The 24,410-nt window shown below is 38.8% G+C and overlaps 1 protein-coding gene and 1 long non-coding RNA gene across 2 annotated transcripts; one reads left to right on the top strand and one right to left on the bottom strand.

Moving 5' to 3' along the window:
• Positions 1-1,522: 1,522 nt before the first annotated feature.
• Positions 1,523-11,677, top strand: CA3 (carbonic anhydrase 3). Its single transcript, XM_035277670.3, has 7 exons — positions 1,523-1,608; positions 2,389-2,586; positions 4,790-4,908; positions 6,699-6,791; positions 7,802-7,864; positions 8,840-8,995; positions 10,687-11,677. Exons 1-7 carry the CDS (start codon positions 1,575-1,577, stop codon positions 10,804-10,806), a joined length of 783 nt encoding a protein of 260 aa, XP_035133561.1. The 5' UTR covers positions 1,523-1,574; the 3' UTR covers positions 10,807-11,677.
• A 7,307-nt stretch (positions 11,678-18,984) lies between these two features.
• Positions 18,985-24,367, bottom strand: LOC144579724 (uncharacterized). The gene is made up of 3 exons (XR_013527922.1): positions 24,241-24,367; positions 24,032-24,097; positions 18,985-19,380 (listed from the first exon to the last, which is right to left on the bottom strand). It is a non-coding gene; the product is annotated as an uncharacterized LOC144579724 (long non-coding RNA).
• Between the last annotated feature and the right edge of the window lie 43 nt (positions 24,368-24,410).

Here is a 24,410-nt window from a genome sequence, read left to right as displayed (position 1 = left end):
ATTTGTTTGCTGTGTTTGTTTGGATTTTCCGAACTGCCTTAGTTCCTGATTCCACACTGCTATTGTGTGGATCAAATAATCCCTTGTCACAAAAATACCCTAGGGAATGACTCCCCTGGCGTCCAGGTTATGAGTGTGGTCAGTCATTCCACATGCCTTAGGGATGAGCTATCTTTGCCATGACGAGCGATTTCCTTTTCAAGTTTTGTAACCCCCAAATATTAAATACTATTATCAATAAAAGTTAATTAAGGAAGTGCATATTGAAATATTGTTCATGATAGCACTGAAATTAGGTTTATCTTTTCTAAACTGTCTTAAAAATGATTACTGAATTAAAACAGGAGAAATTTTATAATAAACTCTTAAAATTGTAAATACTATCGACTTCTTTGATATGAACCATACCAGACATTTCAAAATATGCTTTTGTCATATATTCACTAGATATGCCACTTTTATTCTCCTTTGCATAGTTCAGTGTATCAGAAAACACCTTAGGAGGTGGAGAAAAAATTAAAAAACATTCTGTAAACTTTTCCTCTTTCTTTTCTTGCAGTCTCTCATTGTATCTTGGAGAGTAAGATCGCAGGTTTTCATCAATATGACTCATTTTATGTTAGTGGCCTTCCAACACTTCAGAATATTCTTGACTTTTCATGAGTAGAGGTACAGCGCAGGGAGTGTGGCTAAATCGGTCCAGTTTCCAGCTCGGCGTGAACCTGGGATCCAGACATCTCCTGGATGCCCGGCGCCTTCTGAGATCCAGCCCTCCGCTTCCTGCAAACCACAAGATTCACTAGGTTGGAAAATGCCGCCTGGTGCGATTCCAGAGAGGGCAATCTCTTTAAGGATAACTGACTTGGAGGGCCTCTTCACCATCCCACCCAGCTCCACACTCTCTTCCCATCATTTGCTCCTAGGATTTTACATGCTGCCTGCAAAGGGTGTCAATTCAGGGGGCAGGCAAACAGACGAGTTCTTTCCAGCCTCGGTAACCGGATCGCTAGAGCGAAATTAACTCTCAGAAGTGTCCAGAGATCGCAGCCAGACCGCCAGCCTGCGCTTGAAGCAACTTTTACCAGAGGCTGCAAGAGCCGCTGGGATGTAGATTTTAGTTCGTGGCCAAGCACAGCTACGACACCCCGTCCCTGCCCCACACCCCATCCCCAAGAATGCATGGAGGAGGGAGAGATGACTAGGCGAGGGCCGCCTGCCTTTCTGCACGTCGGCGGCGCGGGTTAGAAAGCCCTGCAGTTTTGAGAGACCCGGGTAAGAGATGGAGGGGCCAGGAGGCCGACTCCCCGGAGACTGCAGGGAGGGGCGTGGGGGCCCCTTCGCCCACCTCTGCCCCCCTCACCTCTACAGCTGTCCCGCTCCCGGAATTCATTGGCTTCCCCCACCCCGCCTCCCAAATGCCACCCCAATCTAGTTTAGCCCCCCGCCCCACCCTCGCTGACCTAATAAGGCCATGCAGTGTGCAGGAGAGCTGTATAAAAGCGCGGGCTCGCTGGGACTCCGCACCACCCCTGGGAAGAGAAGGCAGGAGCCCTCCAGAGCGGAGGAAGGTGACCATGGCCAAGGAGTGGGGCTACGCCAGCCACAACGGTGAGTGCAGCCGGCCGCAACCGGGCCAGGAAGGGATGCCAGTCCAGGAGAGCCCCTGCCATTGCACAGAAATGGGCAACTTCAGAGAGTGCTTTGGAAAATGTGGGTGTAGGAGTAGGATAAGACCTAACATTTAGTGAGGCTTTTCAACTACCAAATGCTGCTGCTGCTGCTTTTTCCCCCTTCATCTCATTTAGTTCTCCCTAGCATGGAGTTTTTATTTCCCTTGGAGAAACTCAAGTGCAGAGAAGTTGGATCAACTTGCCTAAGATCCCCGTTGCCTCTGAGAAGTCAGACAACCTGAGGTCAGGTGTGAGGAGCCCTTACTCTGTTATAGTGGGTAAGCACCTAACCTGAGCTTGGTGCTGGTGTGAGAATCTCTGCTCTGCCTAAGTTTCTGCCTAATCCATGGGAAAAGGAATATGGGTGTGCACTGAAAAACTACAACATGAGGCTCAAGTGTAGATGGTCAATAATCGTTTATTCCAACTGTATGATAGAGGCGGCATTGGTTTAAAAAAAAAAAGTGATAAAACTTACCTCAAAAATAAGCCTTTGAGCAAGCAAAGCAAGCACACTGCATGAAATATGGTCTCCAGGTACGCTATTCACAAAACTACCAATGGGTCTGAAATGAATGGTAAGTTTCTTATTGCCCAGTCTGAAACCTAAGACCTATTTGAAATCCCTGTTTAGCCTCTGTATATTTTGCTGGCTTAGTCAATTAGAAAGAGGCCTTGGGTTGTGCACCAAATATGTCCCCTCGACTTTATTTCCTAGGTCCTGACCACTGGCATGAACTTTACCCAATTGCCAAAGGGGACAACCAGTCGCCCATTGAGCTGCATACTAAAGACATCAGGCACGACCCTTCTCTGCAGCCATGGTCAGTGTCTTATGATGCTGGCTCTGCCAAGACCATCCTGAACAATGGGAAGACCTGCCGAGTTGTGTTCGATGATACTTACGATAGGTCAAGTGAGTATAACAGTGAGGTAGAAGCACATGAATGTTTTCAATGTCCATATTGGCAAAATGTGATGTATGGCACAGTGCCAGAATTAATGGGGAGAGGGAGCACATTATCTCTGAAAATAGAGATGACATTTGACTTTGCTTTAATCATAAAAAATTATATTTATGTGTTGAAGAGAAATGCCTCACCCTCCAACCTTGGTCACTGTGAAACAGCCCGATGACAAAGCTAAACGTTGGCAATGTATTCCCGAAATGGAACATGATAGGACAAAGATGACAATAAGCTCAAATGAGTGCTCTTCAGACTCTGATGGCTTATACCTGAGGGCTCTTATGCTTCTTGTCCATAGTCTGGAGAGAGAGGCTTCCACTCTCAATTGTGTAGATTCCATTCTACAAAGCCAGAAATATAATAGAAGCCCCAAATAGGCACTTTTTTCCTCTGGTGCCTGGGAAGTGGCCAATCCAGGAGAGAGGATAGGGCCATTGTAGGGGTCAAGACCATTAAATATGGTCTCCAGGTATGCTATTCACAAACCTACCAATGGGCCTGAAATGAATGCTAAGACTTGCCTTCAAGCCTTTGGTAGCTTTCATCTGATTAATCATTTTGGTGAGTATTTTTGAAATAATCTGACGATTTCTTCTTGAGTAGTATTTGTGTGTGAGAGAGCAACTGAAAAATACATGTTTAGGAAAAATAAATCTCTGTATTTCACCTACACTAGTAAGCAAATCAGTAAAATAAAAGGAGGCTTGAAATACTTTATTTCATGATAAATGAAGTGAGAAAGAATCTTCCTTTAATATTTTGGTGCTTGATATACAAATAATTTCTTACAGCCATATTTCTAATAAAGGTATCTTTATTTATATACATAAATGAACACTCTTAATGATGTAATAAAGAATGATATTTATAATTCTTACCTATTAGGAATTTCTAAGTTATAGAAATTTAAATTTTCTTAAACAGTAAATTTGTGTTGCTATTGTTTCCCTTTCCCCGCTTCTCTTTATATATCAAGTTTCGTTTTGAAAGCACAATAACAAAATTAAACATATCTATTAGGTTGAACACATGAAAATGCCATTTTTGTGAGCAAATATAGTTGAATAGTGTCAATTTCCTACAATTTATTCTAATAAATTGGACTCACATGTCCCTATAATAACTGTTCTGAATGGCTGGACAGGAAAAATGCAACAAATTGAGCCACTCCATTTCTACATGAACAAACTCATATAGGCCTATGAGGTCTACGTTACGGCTTTCCCTGGGCCACTTAGTGTGTCCAACCTCTTCCAAAATAGCTATGCTCTGAATTCTATTTTGATCTAGCTTATATTGCCAAACCTTGATCTTAGGGTTTCTGCATAGTTTCCAATATACTTTGGAAGATATTTGAACCTCTAAATCACTCTGTGATGGGTTGAGATGTTTATCAACAAGCCCAAATTAATGCTGTTGAGAATTGTCTAGTTTAGCCAACCACATTGATTGGTTTCCCAGGAAATTTCTGAATTTTCTATTTCATCTCATTTGAATAGACACAGTCTAAATTAGACAAAGATGAAAGGTCGTGCTTGTTGCCTTAAAGAAAAGTGTAGTTGGAAGGAAGTCGTGGAGAAGGAGCTCACATTTGCTCAGTGATAATCATGCAGGCACTGTGGTGAGCACTTTAAGGTGCTTAATCTGAGTTAATCTTCACAGCAGCTCTATAAGTTTGGTATTATTATCACCTTCTTAGAGATGTGAAAGTGGGTTCAGAGAGGTTTAGCAACTTGCCTGAGATCACAGAACTAGCAATGGGTGAAGCCAGCATTTGAACCTACATCCTTCTGGTTCTCAACAGTCTGATTCTTCCCATTGCACCACACTACTGACCTGTTCTTTGGGTGGTGTATGCATCCTCATTGTCCATCTGTTCTTTTAATTTTACTTTTCTAAATGTTAAAATGATGTTTCAATAATAATACAACAAGCAAACAAAATAAGAAAGACAGAAAAGAGCAATCATTTATCTTGACATATCCCCAGACTTCATTTGTGAGGAGTCCAGTGTCCTGGGAGTAGTACCATCCACCCAGCACACTGACCACATTTTGTCCAGGAGGCCTGGGCTATAAGAGCACTTGTTTAAAGTAGATCTCTGTAAAGGAAGTATGAATTTACTGTTGACCAAGCTTATCTGAATCACAGTGCTGAGAGGGGGTCCTCTCCCTGGACCCTACCGACTTCGCCAGTTTCATCTTCACTGGGGCTCTTCAGATGATCATGGCTCTGAGCACACTGTGGACGGAGTCAAGTATGCAGCAGAGGTAGGAGGAACTGCCATAATCCATTCTGGGTCTCACACAGTGAAAAATGCAAAATTAAAAATAAGAACCACAGCAACAAAGCATTATCTACTGCTTTTGCTTCAAGTCAATAGTTATGAAAAGAGCTGTATTAGTTTTAGGTAAACTGAAGCTGCCAGGCATCTAGGCTAGACAGGTAAGAGGGTATAGGTGAGTTGGCTTCATACATGAAGATTTCCAAGGTTACATTAAGAAACTGGAGTGAGTGCACTGGCTCATGCCTGTAATCCCAACACTTTAGGAGGCTGAGGCAGGTGGATTGCTTCAGCCCAGAAGTTCAAGATTAGCCTGAGCAATATGGTGAAACCTTGTCTTTACAAAAATTAGCCTGGCATGGCGGCATGCATCTGTGGTCCCAGCTACTCAGGAGGCTGAGATGGGAAGATCACTTGAGCCTGGGATGTTGAGGCTGCAGAGAGCCATGATTGCAGCATTTTACTCCAGCCTGGGCAACAGAGGAAAAGCCTGTCTTGAAAAAAAAAAAAAATCAAAAAGTTAGAAATTGGACAGCTACTTAATAAGAAAGGCCAGGGAAAAAGGATATGTAACACTTATTAAATGCTTACGTGTATCAACTCATTTACCTTATGAGATAGATTACAGATGAGGAAACAGAGGCATAGAAAAGACACTTAATAAAGTCACACAGCTGGTGAGTGCTAGTGCTCTCCCTGATACAGACTGGCTTCAGAGTTATCCAGTGCCCTCTACAGCCTGTTTTATAAGAATATAGTGCTTGAAAAATAGCAATTCAAAATTCTGAATAATGCTTAAGTTCTAATCTCTTAATGAACAGTGTGCATATATATGTGTGCATATATCTATATATAAACACACACATATATTTACACTCACATAGAGATATGTGTACACACATAGAATTTAATCTGAACACATACTACCCTCCATCTCAGTTAACTCATTAAGGAAAAGCATGAATTGTAACTCAGATCAAGGCATCAAATTACAAGGGTTTAAGACAGGCCTCTGACATGTTCTTTTTATAAAGCCAAGCCAATAAGTGGTGGCAGTTGCCTTGGAGGTGAGGACCAATTCATTTTTCCTGCCTTAATCTTTTCCAAAGATAGGCTCTGGTTAACACAGGGGCTGTGACAGAGCCTAGAAATGTACTATGAACATGTTCTTAAGTGGAATCATTAGGCAGCTTAGTTATTAGTTAAATTAAACTCTAGGAAACCCAAAGTCCTTCACTGTGATCTGTTCATTTCTTTAAAGCCAATCTAGAGAGCCATGGCAAGATAAATTAAACATTGGGAATGCCTTCTAGACATCTTCCCCAACCAAATGGGAAAAGTTGAGTGTATTTCTTACAGATGCAGGCAAGGCTTTCAGTTTGACCTTCGCACATAGGATTATTTCATACTTTTTGGTCTTGAATACAATGTTTTTTAACTGCTGCAAATGATTATATTCTCTTGCAATTCTATGTGACTCAGCATAGAAAGTTTGATTAACTTAACTGGTGATCGTTCTAAATTAAGATCAGGTTGCCAGCAGGTTTCAGAGCTCTGACTGATAAAATGAGGTAAATAAGTAATTTTATATGCTTTTTATTTAAACCACTGGAAATGTTACCAAAATATTACATGCTACTTTTTCAAATTTTGTCAACTTTTAGGAGATTGCTCAGCAACTTTAGACAGTACAATGATTGGGTTTATCGTGGATAATTTTATACTTATTTACATATTCCCGGAATTTACCTTCTAATCTATCTGCTATGGTTTCAGCTTCATTTGGTTCACTGGAATCCAAAGTATAACACTTTTAAAGAAGCCCTGAAGCAGCGTGATGGGATCGCTGTGGTTGGCATTTTTCTGAAGGTAAAGTAAAAATTGACTATATAGTTTCTTTCAAAATGTAAGTGCTTAGCATAGTTTGAGTTTCATTCCCTCATTTTACCTTTCTCCCTCTATATACATTTTTTATTCATTCAACTAATCAAGATATATCTGCTAAGACCAGCTCAAAATGTCTTACTTTTCTCTAAAAGTATATCTTTTACCACACTCCAGCACCCCTAATGCTTCTAAATTTTCCCCAGATGTGGGGTGTGTGTGTGTGTGTGTGTGTGTAGGGTTTGGACCCAGGGCCTTAGAGTGAGTTTATTACGTGGTTATGAGGGCAAGGGCAGCATGTATTCATTTTCCTTTCTCACTGCTACATTTCAATTGCACTGGAAACCAGAAAAGCCAGTGTTGGGAACCATATGATACCAAGTGCCTGGCTGGACATCCCTTAGGCTTGAGATGGTCACCACTCACATGATCCCAGGCTAAGATAGCACATGGAATGTGTGTGTTGTTCAGCCAGCCTTGCTTTAAAGAGGACTTAGTGTTATTAACACATGAGGTTAGTTGTAACATAATCTAGATTTCAAGCCAGAGGTGAAAATCTGGCTTCTTTCTCTTTGAATGACCTAATTTGTTTAATTCATTGGGTCATCTTCAGTGCTTGGACACAGCACAGCAGAGGTGGAGTAAGTCTGAGAAGAAAGACAGTGAGTTTAGTTTGGGATACATAGAGTCCATTTGGGTTCTAAATGTGTTTTTTAGAAAAGTGGACTGACTTTGCAGAGAAGGTCCAAGACACAGAACTAGATCAACGTGTAATTTTGTGGTCCTGTACTTCAGGGGCCTGGAGTCCAAATTTAGATCAGAAACTATATACTTTAAAATCTTGAGGAAAAATAAACTTATGTTTTTGCTTAGTACGAGGTATTCTGGCAGATTTATAAACACTAGTTGCAGATGAGTGGATCAAAGTCAGCTAAAGACAATCCTAAATTATGGAGAAGTAAAAGAATGATACTTGGATTTCCATTTTCTCACAGATAGGGCGTGAGAAAGGCGAGTTCCAGATTTTCCTTGATACACTGGACAAGATTAAGACAAAGGTAAACAAAAGTTATTTTCCCTTCTAAAACATAAAGCAGATTATGCAAATTTTCTTTACACATTTTCAAGGTTTTTTTTTTTTCACCTAAAATCTGTTACTAAGTTTGCTGGATATGCTAAACATACATATCAAAATAAGTGCTATGATATTTGTATGGCATACAGTGTTTAGAGCAATTTCGCATTAGTTTATTTAATGGTCATAGTCATCCTGTGGGATAATCACTTTTTCAATGAAGTGAGAGTCAGAGAAGTTGAGTGGTCACCCCCTCCTCGCCCAGCGCTCAGGCGCGCACACACACACACACACACACACATGCGCACACACACACGCACACATGCGCACGCACACACGCGCGTGCACACACACACACATGCACACACGCCCTGCATATATGCACTCACACCATAATGGAGCTACTAAATATCAGTCAGCACTTGTCTTTTGAGTCTTGGTGATGCCCTTTCTGGGAAGCACATGTAAATTTAAAATCTTAACAACAGACTCATGTAAGTAACAAAAACATTTTAATTATTTTTTGTGACCATTCTAATAAAATATTATTGAGTTTTATCAACAGCGAAAGTAAGTATTCCAAGTAGAACATTCAATAAAAATGCAAGCCTGATATTTTTGGTATCATCAACAACCAAAATATTAACTTACATGAAATAATTTAATTACACTTGAGATATCAGTGTCTCCTTTTTCTTGAGAAGTGATAGAATTATAGTTCTACTCACAGTTAAAACAATAAGGAATACAATATGACAATGATTGTGTCAGATCAAGTAATAATGTGCAAACCAGCATCCCTGCTTTGATCTTTATTTCTGAAAGGCCTATACTTTGTTTAAAAGTTCTATTTTCTCTATTGCATTTGAAACCCATTCTCACAAATAAAGTGGTGAGGGCATTGGGGTGGGCATGTGCATGCACCCACTCACTGCACCTGCACCTTGCTCTTACCCAGGGCAAGGAGGCACCCTTCATAAAATTTGACCCATCCTGCCTGTTCCCGGCATGCCGGGACTACTGGACCTACCAGGGCTCCTTTACCACGCCGCCCTGCGAGGAGTGCATTGTGTGGCTGCTGCTGAAGGAGCCCTTGACCGTGAGCTCTGACCAGGTGAGCACCCTTGTGAATACATGGGCTTATGTTGCTGTCTGCCTATGTAAGATACAGATGCTAAATCAAAAATACATAGCTGCTAACTGGATACTCACTGAACAGCTCTATGGCTAGAGATTTTGTAGTCTGCCCTGGTTAATCACAACCAGCCTGCTTAGCTTTCTAAAACTTGGCCCCCAAAGTGTACCAGGATAAATGCAACTCATTTAAAAGTGGTTTTGATACTATGACTGAGTTCATGCTCTATAAACACTTTAAAGGGTTTAGATTAATATTAATATGGATGTTGCTAAATACTGAGCACTGGTAAGGAGATGGGATAATAAATACAGACCTGGAGAAGAGACAGGTGCTAATGGAAGGGATTTAACAAGTTGGATGCTATATATTATTTCTGCTGTTTTACAGATAACATAATTCAAGGCTCAGAAAGGTTAACTAATTCACCTGTGATCACATAGCCAAGTGCAGGATTCTAATCCCGGCTCCAGACTGTTCCTAGTACTTTTGGCATCTCTTCTCAGGTTCCCTTCTTACTGTTCATCTAAAGAGTGTCCTAGTAGCATTTGTTAAAGACACTTTCAAGGAAAAACTGTGTAGGAGAAAATAAGTTGGCAAGAACACGGAGAGAAAAACAGATTGAAGCAAGGAAACACAGGGACTCACAACCTAGAGCACGCATGTACTCAAATAGTAAGATCAGTTTCTCAGTGTGTGTCTCTTGCATAAGGTAACAGCTTTCACATTTCTGTCAGTTGTAAACTCAAGTTTATAGAGACATTTTTATTAAAATATCAGATTTAACAACCTTGTTCAGTGATATAACTATTTTGAAAGAACAAAATTTTTTCAAGGAGAAATCTAAAAATATTTTAATATAGAATCATAGTGTTATTAATGAGAATTTTTTATTTTCTTATCTTTTAAGAAAGAAAAGTCAATTTAAAATGGAAAGTGTAGCATGAGTCGGATTTCTTTTTGCTCTTAAAATTAATTAACTCCATAAACGTATACAATAAAGGTCTATTAAGTTTTATTTGCACTGATACATGGATGTGGTCATCCTCTCCAATGAAGTATATAGTTCATACTGACCCCTCAAATGAAAAATAAATGTTTCAGAATTAAAGGGAAAGGTTGTGACCAGAGGGCATAGTGATCCTGCATAGAATGAAGAAATGGGCTTTTACAAATAAAGAAAGAATGTGCATTACTCAGGAGATGCTAGCTAAATAGCTCTGGACTGAACACTGGGGACAGATTGTGTGGCTTGCTTATCTTGTTTAAAATGTCAGTATTGGCCGGGTGCAGTGGTTCACGCCTATAATCCCAGTACTTTGTGGGGCAGAAGTGGGTGGATCACCTGAGGTCAGGAGTTCAAGACCATCCTGGCCAACATGGTGAAACCCTATCTCTATTTAAAATGCAAAAAATTAGCTGGGCATGGTGATGGATGCCTGTAATCCCAGTTACTCAGGAGGCTGAAGCAGGAAAATTTCTTGAACCCGGAAGGTGGAGGTTGTATTGAGCTGAGATTGTACCACTGCACTCCAGCCTGGTGTCAGAGCGAGACTGCATCTTGAAAAAACAAAAACAAAAACAACTCACCAGTATTTACACCTCTTTGTTGCATAGTGTGTCTGGTTGATCCCAATGTCTTGCTAACAGTCTCCCCCTGACCTTTGCAGATGGCCAAGCTGCGGAGCCTCCTCTCCAGTGCTGAAAACGAGCCCCCAGTTCCCCTTGTGGACAACTGGCGCCCTCCACAGCCTATTAACAACAGGGTGGTGAGAGCTTCCTTCAAATGAGGCTGCTGGGTCTTGCCCTCTTCGGGAAAGGAAACCTGCCACTGGAGAGCTTGGCTCCTTGCCTCCTTCTGGTGCTCCTTACTCCAAGTCTATTTCATTTTTCCACACTGAGCAATGAATGTGAGAGATGTGGTCACCAAGAAACCAAAGTTACTTTTGACAAGATCTGATATGAAAGTGTCGATTTCACATTGGATCTTTGTAATAACCATCTTTCCTATAAAAGTAGCATTTTTAGTAAAGTTTCAAAGAAGATGAAACAGATGTGGAAGAGTAAAGATATTTTAAAAATAGCTAGCTATTGGGCATCAGTTTTTCTGTTATCTTAAATTTCACAGAACTTCATTGCTTTTATTTTTATATTATGAGTTGTCCATCTTAAAGAAATATGAGTAATTCTACATGTAGTAGAGATGTATGAAGATCATGTAACAATTAAACATAAGCCAGAAATTAAAATGACTATGGACAGCAAGAATTGAGCTAATAATATATTTTAATTCTTAACACCAGCAAGAAGTCAGTCATTTACTGAAATTTTAGCTACTAAGATTGCTTGGTTTTGATATATCAGTGAAAAGAAAACACCATACAATCAGGAGTTTTAAAATTTTTGATTCAGTATTTGAATTTCTTCTTCATAAAAGTGATTGAATTTGTCCTAGTATTTTTCTTTACCTGAAGCAGGGCCATTTATTTTTAATTTTACTATTTTTTTCTTTGCATGATTATTAAATAAAGACTGCCTCTGTTGTCTTTCTCATTGGAGGCTGGAATGAGTGATCACTAGAACACAAAAGAGTGAATGATGACACTTGAAGTCAAGGCAGTTGTACTGATCACCAGAACCAATAAAGACATGAATGCAAAATGTTGAGTGTTGTGTTTTTTTTAATGGAAAAGCAGTATAAATGACAAAAATGGAGTTTAACCAGGTGCAACAAACTTTGTAAGTTTGTATTTATAGCTGAAAAATGGCACTAAGGACTGAAGTTATGAGTTTGGCTGCTACATTCCTCAAGGACGGACTAAAGCAATTAGTGAGGGCCTTCTGAGGAAAATGCAGACCAGAGAGGAATGCATGGCCATATATCTGAGAGTGGGAAATACTTTCCAGGACCTCAAAACTGGTTTAGGATTCTGGGGTTCAGACTGGTGCAATGGGTATTAGGGGCATGAAATCACATTGGACTGTAGCTTTTACATCCTTATTTTTAAAAATTGTGCCTTTAGAATGATGCTAGGCTAACACAGCAAAAATCCATATATTTAGACCTTTAAGCCATTTATTATAACACCTTTAGTCATAAAGCCAAATTTTGCAGTTAGTGGCTTTGGTACATCTTTCATCACCTCACTGGCCAATAGGTTAACTTACTTTAGAAAGTCACAGGATTAAGTTCGTTACCCTAAGGAATGAAAATAATACTGGTCAGCAGATGCCAGAAGTCAAATCACATGACAGAGTCCTATGAGGCTAAAATTATTTAATAGATTACCACCCAGGTGAAGTCAAAGCAGGTTGGTCAGTGTGAACTGGAAGTGTTAATTAAATCCCTTGGAATTAGGAGGCGTGGAGCTTTGATCATTAGTGATAATACACAAGCTGATTCTCTCAAGGTACTTACTTAGTAATGCTTAAGCATTGTAAAAGATGTATCCAGTATTGACTCTATATGGGGGAGGAACATGTGACTTAATGCCAGCTACAAATAGTCCTTATTTCAGTACACGAGCTGACTAAGGTTAGAACTGTTTTGAGGGAAAATGCCCCTTCAAAGGAGATTTCTTCATAGACCACATGCTCCATGAGGGCATGAATACCAGTCTTGCATGCTGAGATTCACCTTGTTGTCTAATACTGTCTGGCATATAAAAATTGCTCAATTAATATTTGTCAAGTAAGTGATGTCATGAACATAGATGAATCCAGGTAAAATACTTATCTTTTTGAACAACACAATACGTGTTTAATAGGAATATTGTTTTTTGCTTATCTCAGTTTAGATATCCCTGGAAAATGATCTCACTTAGAACATATTTCTCCCCACTCCAGTCTTAGTTATTGTCAATACTCACAATTATCACCCATCTTAAAATTTCTTCCCGGTTTCTCAAAGTGCTGAACTCTAAGTGCTGTGATATTGTAGATGTCCATTACAATATTAAAGACATACTGTGTTTTTATTCAGCAGGGGGATCTTTTTCCTGATCATAAGCAGGCTCCCAAACAATCGCATTTTAGAAACACACAGCCTACAAAGGGGCATGGCCAGGAACTGCTGTGATAAAGTTTTCAGCATCTGCCAACTTTTGTTCTTCGGTGTATAATCTTGTAGGTATTTGAAAATTTCAAAATAGGGCAGAAAGTAATTTAAATTTGTGTTTCACAGTATTCAGATGATCATATCATTAAAAGCCTATGGATGGGCAAAATCAATAAGAATTTCCCTAATATAGGGTATTGTTAGGAGTATGCAAATATAGCTTTATCTATATCTATAATTTTTTTTTTTTTTGAGATGGACTCTCACTCCATCACCCAGGTTGGAGTACAGCAGTGTGATCGTGGCTCACTGCCACTTCTGCCTCCTGGGTTCAATAGATTCTTGTGCCTCAGGCTCCCACGTAGCTGGGATTACAGGCATGCACCACCATGCCCTGCTAATTCTTGTATTTTTAGTAGAGGTGGGTTACACCATGTTGCCCAAGCTGGTCTTGAACTCCTGACCTCAGGTGATCTGCTCACCTTGGCCTCCCAAAGTGCTGGATTACAGGGATGAGCCACAGCACCCAGCCGAGACTAAGCATGCAAATATATTCTTAATATAATCCCTGCCTTTTAAATAAGCAGACAGGATATATTTATGAAAAGGCAAATAATTTTAGGAGTATTGATCCAAAATTCTTTAAACTGTACAATCAGTGAATATTTATGTAGATGAGCAGGAAGTATTCTGCATAGAGCATGCAAAACTGAAACGCTCGGTATTTACCCGTCATCATTTATATAATTAAATATAGTTGAAATTGATCAGCTATTAACAAGCTTGGATACATGTGGAAAAATTAATGACAGTTATTAAAATGAGAATTGGCATAAATAAAATTGGCCTAAGAGAAATACACGTGGTCTAAAACTACATCAAAAACTACACATAAAGAAAATTAATTAGATTCTAGGTTCTTTACTAACGCCCTCTTGTCTGATATTAAAGAGGAGCTCTAGTTATGAGTAAAATACATTATTTTAGCAGAGGAAGACTAAGTGAGAAGACGTAAGAAAAATGAATAACTTTGAATGGTGGGTTTTATAAGCTTTATATTTAACATATGTAAATTAAATAATTTTTAAAAAACCTACCCCTAAAGTAGTACTTAAAGTCTTAAAATGCAAATTAGAAAGCAAAATTAGGTTTGAATGTTATTTTCACTTAGGTCATTAGATGGCAGCAAAATATTTAAAAATTTCATGTGAGTCACTAGATGGCAGCAAAATAATTACAAAAATGACCGACATTAAAAATCATGCTGTGCTTTACTCACATTAATGGCAAAGCAATAATTTAAACATTGTTTTTGAACTGACAGCCCATTTCTGTTTTTAAAACGTTTATTATTAGCCATTAATGTCTATGCAAAAGACAAGACAGTGAATGATTCTTACATAGTTTTGAGAGTCTTAATAGCCACAAATAAGGCCCGAGGGATAAAAATAGTAGTTATTGAACTGAAACTTAAATAATGGGAAATTAACATTTTAAAGCTCTCATGAGTTTTCAGGAGGACTAGATTCAAGTCACACAACACTTGCTGGATGTGTGGCGTTAGGCAAGTTAATTTCTCTATGCCTCAGTTTCCTCATCTAGTACCTGCTTCCAGGGTGATTTTAAGAATTACTTGTAAACCAGTTAGAATAGTCTTTCTGACATAACTCGCAATAGGAGTTAACTATGGTCTTTTATTAATTAACTTTACATCAAGCAAGAAAAATTCAGATGCCTTATTCAATATATAAAATCATGTTTCTTTCTTTACATATCTGTTATTAACATTGTGAATCAACAGGCAATATTAAAAGAGTTTCTATAACAGGTTCACCTCTGTTTGTTATTGGTGAAAATGGTAGTTAAAAACAACAATAACTTTTGTCCCATATACACAGCAGGCAAAACAAGATGTGGTCACATTAGAAGCCAGCACATCACTAGAAGCGACAATTCGGTGGAGGACCAAATAACTTCCTGAGGAAGCTTCTGCTCCAGGAGCTCCACACCTCTCCTGAGAAGCATACAATTAGCAAAACATCCAGAAAATAAACCAAAGAGGAGAGTTGGAAGAACCATAGTGTTCATTTTGTTCAATATTGATTTTCAAATGTTGGCAAAAGAGAATCCCTTGGAGTGTGGCATGAGGTGGAAAAATCTATCTTAATAGTAAATACAGAAAGTCTCCTGCCATGAAATTAATTCTGGACTTGTCTGGGCATGCTGTAAAGTCAGAATCCTAAATGAGATGCACAAGTCACACCTGAGAGAAAAGCTTGTACTTTGGGAGTGATTCAATTCCAGAAAAAGGAGATAAAACAGTCTAGGCATAAAATCCAGCATCAAGAAATTAACTAGAGAGTTAAAGAACTACTTTAGATGTGAAGGTGTTTTGTAGGTGCTGCCACTTGACAACTTGACAGTGTAAGTAATCACAGGTAATCAGCAGGAGTAAGAGCGAATCTAATGGTGTAATCACAGGGGACCACGTGCACTGCAGCAGCATAAAACCCAATGATTTAAAAGCTAATTTTAGTCAGGTTAGAATTGACTCTGTGCAATAAACAGGAATCAGATCTTCCCTTGTATTTACGTCTTTCTCAGGTAGAGGAGACTGGAACTCCAGGAAAAATATTTTGGCCATTAAGTTGCCATCAGGTGTACATATTCTCTGTTCTAACAGGCCTATACATTTCTATTTGCATATTCAGCTAATTTGAAATTTGGATGGTTCCAAATGAGTTTGTTTAGGGGAATTCTTACCCTAAAGGGAGTCTAACTTCCATGAAAATATAATACAAATGGAAGTGTTTGAAAATACTGAGCTTATATAATACTTCTGCTCCTGTGAGATCAGTTTACAGCAAGATCTAAGGCAGTCACAAGTGGCACGTGGATGGATCAGAAACCCAAAGAAGGGGGCCTATTAGGGGTAGGAAAATTGTACAAGCTGCTGCACAGCAGATGTAAGGGCAAGGCCAAGTGCTGGGACAAACTAAGAACCAAGAAGTCTGCACGTCAGTGAATATACAGGAGCTCAGATTCTCACACAGGGAACTAGGAGTAACAACAATACTTTTAAATTATATTCGTTAATATAAGTTGGGGTGTGTGTGTGTATGTGATGAGTCATAGTGGCAGGGAGGTTTTATGAAGATAAAGACTTTATCTGTTTCATTATACTATTGAAGCTGCAGCACCTAACACAGTATCTGGAACCTAGAATGAAGCACAAAGATATTTGTTGCACAGATGAAGGAATCAATGGATGGATAGATAAACTTATAGAGGGATGGATGGATGGATGAACAGACAGATGGTGAAATGAAATTCCCAAAATACTGAATTCCAGTCAAGATCCATGAGCTACTGGGAGCTGTGGCTTTATCTTGGGAAGGTCAGAGGCTGGCGTCTCAACAAATTCTTGCAGGAATATACAGATGTCTGTTGCTGCAACCCAGGCTTCTCTGTAAAAAGAGTTTGCATGGAAGAAGAGAAGCAGCTTTACATATATCCAAAGCTTATCATTTGCAAATTTGAATTTTAATAACTAATTTCACTTAGTATAAAAGAGACATGTTTTAGGAGATATAAAAGCAGAGTCTCTCCCCGCATATTTATCTTTTAGCACTCATGCTTCTAATGTGCAAGTTGAAGAGGTAGATTAGCAATGAGTCTGTGGCATTAGACTCTGATGACACTAATTGGCATGATTCATGCTCGTACTTGAACTTCCCCACTCTCTCTTTTCTCTAAGTTTTCCTTAATTTTCTCATTAGTGACTTTAGTTCTCCATTTCAGTCAGTTTTGTGTGGAGATGCTTACAGCAATTTCACATACATAATAAAGATACCTCTTCCTAACTCAAATCCTTGTGTCACAGTCATGATTGGCAAAGAATGATGCTTCTGAAAATCAGGTAAGCAATTCCAACTGACACATTCCATTCCACATCAGCCAAACAGATGGTAAATTCAGGTAAATTTCCTCCACAAACAACATAGTCATATACAGCCCATGTATGTGCAGGTACTTATAATTACTACCTCAAGCTTTATAATATAGCTGAGAATTAAAAAAAAAAAGCTTTACCTCAGACAGCAAATTACTAAAACTCTATGGTCAATTATGATGGTGGTGGGTTGGAGAGTGGCAGGGTGGATTAGTAAGTACTTTGTGGCTTAACTTGTAACTTGATAAGTAAATTTCAGACAGCCTGTTGTAAATATTTCTTAATTAAAAGAGTATTAATGACATCTTATCTGAGCAGGTCTAATACCTTCCTTCTAATTTGTTTTCTCTAACAAAGGACCTGTTGTCAAGATTGTGAGGTGTACTAAGTCTCTTATTCTTAGGAGCTTAATTGATATGACCCCAAGAGGGGTGGAGAGTTGCAGAGGAATTATAAAATAACCACAAGGTATAAAGAAGAAAGTTTACAGCTACAGGGGAATGTTTTCAGTATGGCAAAACTATTCACCATTTGGCATATAATTTTAAAAGTATATACAGATGACTAAAAAAAGGCTTTTTGCTTTTTGAGACACAGTCTCACTCTGTTGTCACCCGGCTGGAATGCAATGGCATGATCTTGGCTGTATTTACAGACATGCGCCACGATGCCCTGTTAATTTTTGTACTTTTAGTAGAGACGGGGTTTCAGCATGTTGGCCAGGCTGGTCTCGAACACCTGACCCCAGGTGATCTGCCCACTCTGGCTTCCCAAAGTGCCAGGATTACAGTTGTGAGCCACCATGCCTAGCCATAAGAAAGGCTCTTTTTGAAAAGATTTCACACTTTTCAAAAGTGTTTATGTGTCGAATGCAAAAGAGATAAAAGCAGGTTAAGGAACTACCTAGAAGCATTAAGGAGAAGAAAAAAATAGAAAGAAAAAGGTGACTTCCGAACATTGCTCAAGAGAAATGATACCAGACATGGCTGTGACTACTGAAAGAAAGGGCTTATCGGCACAACCACAGTGCCCATCACACTGGGCATGAAACACATGTTGAACAGTGATACCAGTGCCATGGGAGAGAAAGAACAGATAGCAGGACCGAGGGCACAGGCGACCTGCAAAACATGGCTCTGGGTCACCTGGGTCTTCAGGTCAGCAATGGACTCCACACTCTTTTTGAATGATGTAAGGCCCCTGGGACACAGTTCTTCCACATGTTCTCACAATATTGCATTTACAAAAAATAAAGTGTATATTCACAGTATGTTATTATTTTATATATTATAAAATATGTACAAAGTAGAAAATTTTAGAGGGTAAAAAATTAACTATAAATAGAATTTCTCATATTTTCTTCCTGTCACGGAGCTGTCACATGTGTACCCCTTAAATGTGTGCAGGGTCATGTCGGGGGAAGCTGGTGCAGAGTCAAATGCTAGCAAAATCAGTCTACAGAATCTCCTGCCAATTGGTCCACTTTGTTCTATCCTGTGGTTTCTCAACTGCTATGATGGCCAGCTGTCATATTCACTGTCTCACCGAGTGGGGACTACCTGAGAGAGGAAGTAGAAGGAGATAAATCTATAACAAATCTGAAACAAAAAAACAAAAAGAGCCATTAAGACTGCTGTGAATTGTTGCATGGTTGAAGGAATGAATGGATGGATAGATAAATGGATGGAGGGATGGATGGATGGACAGATGGTACAATGAACCTCCTAAAATACTGAAGCCCAGTCTAGGTTCATGAGCTACTGGGAGCTGTGGCCTCATCCTGGGAAGGTCAGAGACTGGCATCTCAATGAGTTCTTGTAGAAACAGCACACAATTTTGACTCATCAGTTTTGATATTGGGTTGAGTGGTTTCTTTGAATTTGGTTGTAATTTTTTCAGCTTGGTAAAAAATGGCAAAAGGTAAAAAAAAAAGAAAAAGAAAAGCATTCACAATAAATAGGTCAAGGGAAATTTACTGTACTATTCCTTCTGTTCATTAAAATATTTAATATTTAATATTTATTCATTTAAGTGTGTATTATTTTCTAGCCATTATACTCAGATGGAAGAGAGAGAGAAAGACAGTCAGAGAGAGACATTAATAGAAGCAGAGAGTTAATTGCATGGAATAATCTTTAAAAGTTTGTGTGAAATGGTAAAAACACATACAATCGAACAGAAAGCAAAGAAGTGCAAAGAAAATGCCATGGGGGTTCCCAGTTAGCGGCAGTTTTCTTAGGTTATATACTACTTCTGTTTCCCAAATCTTAACTTGGAGTAGTTCAAAACCTTTAAGCATATAATCTTCATCTATCTTTTCATGCATATAGATTTTCTTTCTTCTTTAGAATAAACCTGGATAAACACAAATGAGAAAACTACAGCCTTATAAAATGTGATTATCTTTGTTTCCTATAGCCTAGCCTATCCACATACATTAAAGGATTATAAAAGTTATGATTTTCCACTTGTATACTCTTAAGACAGTTTTCAGTTAGTGACACTGGTGAATGAGTACTCCTGTCCTTGAACAGGAGGAAAAAAACTTGCTCGTAATGCCTACAATTCTCCGTGTATGGAAAATGTTAAATTGTTCTTGTAACTAAAGGAAAGTCAGAAATTCCCCCATAAAAGGTGGTGATTTATAAGCAAAAGAGAAGTTTAATCATGTGGCAAAGCTAATATTAACTTAACCAAGCCACTATGATTTAGGTGCAAAGCCATCATTGGAAATGTGTCGAAGCAAAGTGAACAGACAATAATCTGAGGCTGTATTTTGTTCTTTTCTACTCAACCCAGTAAACAAAAGATGAATGAGGGAGTATTACGGGAAAAGCCCTGTCCTAGGGCTGGATACATTGGCAACTCTTACAGACCTTTTACAAAAGCATTACCTTATGTATACTCTTAAGGTCAGGTTCCAAAATCTTAGTACTGTTAATGTTTTGGACAAAAATATTCACTGTTGTCAGTGGGTGATTCTCTGCATTGTAGGATGTTTAGCAATACCCCTGGCCTCTATCCACGAGAGACCAATGGCACATCATGTTCATTCACATGACCACACACAAACTAGTCCGATTAACACTCTCAGCAGCCCTGGGTACTCCTATTACATTTCAAATATGAAAACCGAGGCTCGAGGAGGTTAAATAAATAATAAAAGATCATGTAGTGGAGAAGTCCTAGAAGCCAAATCCAAATTATAAAATCCAGCCTCTTGGCCACATGTGATGCTGCCTCCCATTTTACCGAAGAAGGATACTGAAAAACTCAGAGCTGAAGAGGGAAACCAGAGACAGGATTAAATGGATTCATAGTCAGAAGACGTTTGGATCTTTCTGTAAAGGAAGTTGTCAGATGAAGAAAAGCAAGGAGCTAGGGAACAGCATGTTGTATCTGAGGACTTGTACAAGATTTCTCATCTATAAACTAAAGACTTGACCAGGTAATCTCCAAATTTCTTTCAATTCTACAATGCTATACTGCTGCAGTTTGTATTATACTCTCCCACCCCCGGTGCATAAAACACCTGTGCATAAGATACTCCCCAGTGGCTTCCCTGTGGAATTAGTATAAAATCCTTTCTTGGTATCATTGTCTGCAAGGCTCTGCAGGCTGTAGCCCCTGACTGTCTCTGACTTCACTACTTGTCTGTTCTTCCTCAATCACCATGCTCCAGTCACAAGCTTTTTGTTCTAGAATCTTCCTTTCTCAGGGCCTTTATACTTGCTGTTTCCTCTGCCCAAAATGCCCTTCCCCAGATCTTTTTTTAGTGGTTCCTCAAATGCACTTCCTTCCATAGGTTTTCTATAACCACTGCATCTAAAGTAGGACTTCCTCACTCATTATTCTTTACCTCATTCCTGTTTTACTTTCTTCATATGAATTATCAGTATTGGAAATTTATTTTTGTTGTGTGTGTGTGTGTGTTTTTTTGGCCATTTATTGTATAGTACCCCCACCCACCCCATGTGAACTCTGTGAGGGCAGGGATCATGTTGACCTGGTTCATGGCTGTACCCCTTGTGCTGATGCCTGACACATAACAGCACTCAGAATGATTTGTTGAGAGAATGAAGACATGAGTCATCCTGTGTAGCCCACCTGGCACAGAGAAAACATTAAGCACAAAATAAGAGCTGAGAAACCTGTAATGGTAGTAATGATAACTAACATTAATCAAGTTCTAACTATTGGCACTAGGTTAAATCCTTCACATGCATTATATCATTTTAGTCCTCACCACAACTGTATGAGGTGGGTATTATTATTATCCTAGTTTTATAGATGAGTACACAGAATCTTAGCACAATCAAGCAATTTGCCCAAAGTCACAAAGCTAGTAAATTAACTCAGATTCAAAGCCAGTCTAATTTCAGCACAATGTTATTTGCTAATTGTAATCTGTAACACATTTATGAACTTCTGCAAAATGAAACTGCTATTACATCCATTTGGATTTTTCGAAGTTTATAATTTCAAAGAGTACTATGTGAGTAGCTACTATATGTATCCTGGGACTCAGGCTATGTAAAGGGTGCTAGGTGCCTAAGATACAGAGATAAATAATGTGATACAGTGCCCAACTTCAGAAGGCACGGTTTAAGAAGAAAAACATAATATAAGTGTGGTAGAATCGACATCTCCATGACCCAAACCCTCCTACACACACACACACACACACACACACACACACACACCCCTCATGCTGCTGGAGACTCATTCCTCCTAAATGTTTCCCTTGCACCTGGCTCAGGTGTTTAATTTTGCATTCCTTACATTACAGTCTAACTGCTTAGCACTGTCTAGGAGGAACTGGACAGCCATGATTTACTGAGTGCCTACACATGGCAGGTGATTTTTTATGACAATGAGTTGGGTGTCATTATTTCTGCTTTACAAATGAGCAGTCCACAGCTTATATGGTCATTGGATTACAACGAAATGATTACAATAGAGTGTCTGATTACAATGCAGAATTGCCAATAATAGGATAGAAGGATGTGTGTGCAAAGACCTATGGGAGCCCCAAGAAGCAAGTGGCTCTTGGCCTCCATAGATAGTTATTTATTTTTATTTTGCTTGAGACAGAGTCTTACTGTTTCCTACTCTGGAGTGCAGTGGCATGGCTCACTGCAGTCTCGACCTCCTGGGCTCCAATCTGCCCACCTCAGTCTCCTAAGCAGCTGGGACTACAGGTGCACATCACCATGCCTGGCAATTTTTTTATTTTTTGTAGAGACAGAGTTCTGCCATGTTGTCCAGGCTGGTCTTGAACTCCTGAGCTCAAGCGATCTACCTGCCTTGGCCTCCCAAAGTGCTGGATTACAGGTGTGAGCCACTGAGTCCAGCCCCAGATATTTCCTTTAACACTATAATTGTAACAAATATGAAGATGTCTGGCTTTTTATTAGCTTTTTAATTAAATATTTAATAAATCATCTATATCTCACTTTGTAAAATATTTTAACAGTATCTTTACATTTTTTGAGAAAAAGCAAATATTTTTTTCTTTTTACATTTTTGCTAGGATTAATAATATGTTAGAAGCTTTTTTATTATAATAATTGGAGCACAGACTTTAAGATATTTTTTATATTACATTTTCCTGGTGTACTGGCTGAATTTTTTTCCCCCTGGGGCACAGAAAAGTACTTTTCTTTTCTTTCTTCTCAAAGGACTTTGCAAAGCCCCTTGCAGCTACTGTCAGTTCCTTTCCTTAGGATTATTCTGAAACGAACAAATCCTTCCCTCTAACAGAAACATAGGTACATAATAAGATAAGCACTTTACTTATTTTAACAAATCCAGTATTAGAATAGTTTTTTGCAGCCCGTGAATCATGACAGCCTGCTAAGACTGCCTTCAGTAAAATAAAGTTAGATTGGGACTGACTGATGTGAACACACAAAGTTAACTCCATTATAAAAACTGATCAGAAAAAAAAAATAATGCTAAGTCAACCAAAACCTGGTACTGTAATACCAAAACGTTACTAAAAAATTTAGATTGCTTCTGAGTATCCAAAGGTGAGCTCTCCACCTTGTGGTAAGCACGTGACACTCTCCCTAAAGCAGCTCTTTGGGGAGGGCCTGCTCCCTCTGAGAATTAATTCACTTTCCAGAAGTGAGAGATAAGGGAAAATTCCCATAACAAGAATCCATTTGGTGAACTGCAGTTTAGCAGTTTAGCAGTGTTTGAAGTTTTACACATATTTAAGAATCAAACATGCTCTTACTACATCCTTCTTAGGAAAGCCACAATCCAGTTTCATGGAAAATGAAAGACAAGGATTCTGGCTGATCAAATAGCCTAGCTCCCTTCACAGAATCCTGAGAACCTGAGAACCCACTCTACATTGATAAACTTCCCACTCAGTTCTTGGCACCTATCAATGTCATATCTCAGGGCCAAGTGAAAAGTCTCACAGCAACCAAGTTAATATTTGAAAATTATATAAAAATCAAAATTACTTCACTGGGCCCCAACAAATACAATGCATCTACAGAGGCACAAATAAAAGGTTCTCCTTTGCTACAAACTCCATTTTGTAATGGTCCTAAAAATTTAAAAAGTTTATTGCTGCTTTCTTGCCTAAGAATTCCCTGTGACATCAACCCAAAACCTACATAAGCAGAAGTACCCAATTTTCTAAAGTCTTAGAACAAGAACAAGTAAGTCTAAACATGAATTATATTTGGTTGCATAAAATTGACTGATAAATAGTAAAGAGTAATTTTGAGAGCAATATTGCAAAAATGTGCACTAATAACTTATCCTTTTATTTATCTATGTATTTTCAAATATAAGTAATGTGATGTCAAGACTGACACAATCACATTAAACTATGTCCTGCTTCCCTGGCTGTAATTCTAATACTATCTCCCTCAAAGATTGCAGAGACCACAGAACCGAACTCTTTAACACAAACCCCCAAAATTTTTGTGGCAAAGTCCCTTGCAGGAAATGAATTCTGTCTATACTTCAAAACAGAGTCACTAACCCATTGGGCCCTGTAAGCACAGTGCCTCAGGTCCACAATCCTTTTAGATGCCCAAGAAAAGGTTTCCTTTTAAAATAAGAACAACAACAACAACAACAACAAAATAGGTTTGGGTCAAAGAAAATGTTTAAATTTATAATATTAAGATATTTATCTTTATGTCAGTATAGTTATAAATGTGTTTGTGTGTTTATGAAAAAGGGACCCACCAAGGTGAAATGCCACAGGACCCATAAAAGCCATAATGCTAGCTGGCCTCAAAATGTCCTTCCTATTAAACTATTTTGAATGATTCCTAGGTGTGCCAGATGCCAAGGAATCTTTTCTTGGCCAGCCGGGGAACTTCTCATGTCTTTGGAAGAAATTATCTTTTACTAGA

The sequence above is a fragment of the Callithrix jacchus genome, chromosome 16 (assembly GCF_049354715.1).
Source record: "Callithrix jacchus isolate 240 chromosome 16, calJac240_pri, whole genome shotgun sequence".
NCBI classification, from domain to species: Eukaryota; Metazoa; Chordata; class Mammalia; order Primates; family Cebidae; genus Callithrix; species Callithrix jacchus.
Note: the sequence above shows the minus strand (reverse complement) of the source record. Positions and strands in the feature narration are given on the sequence as shown.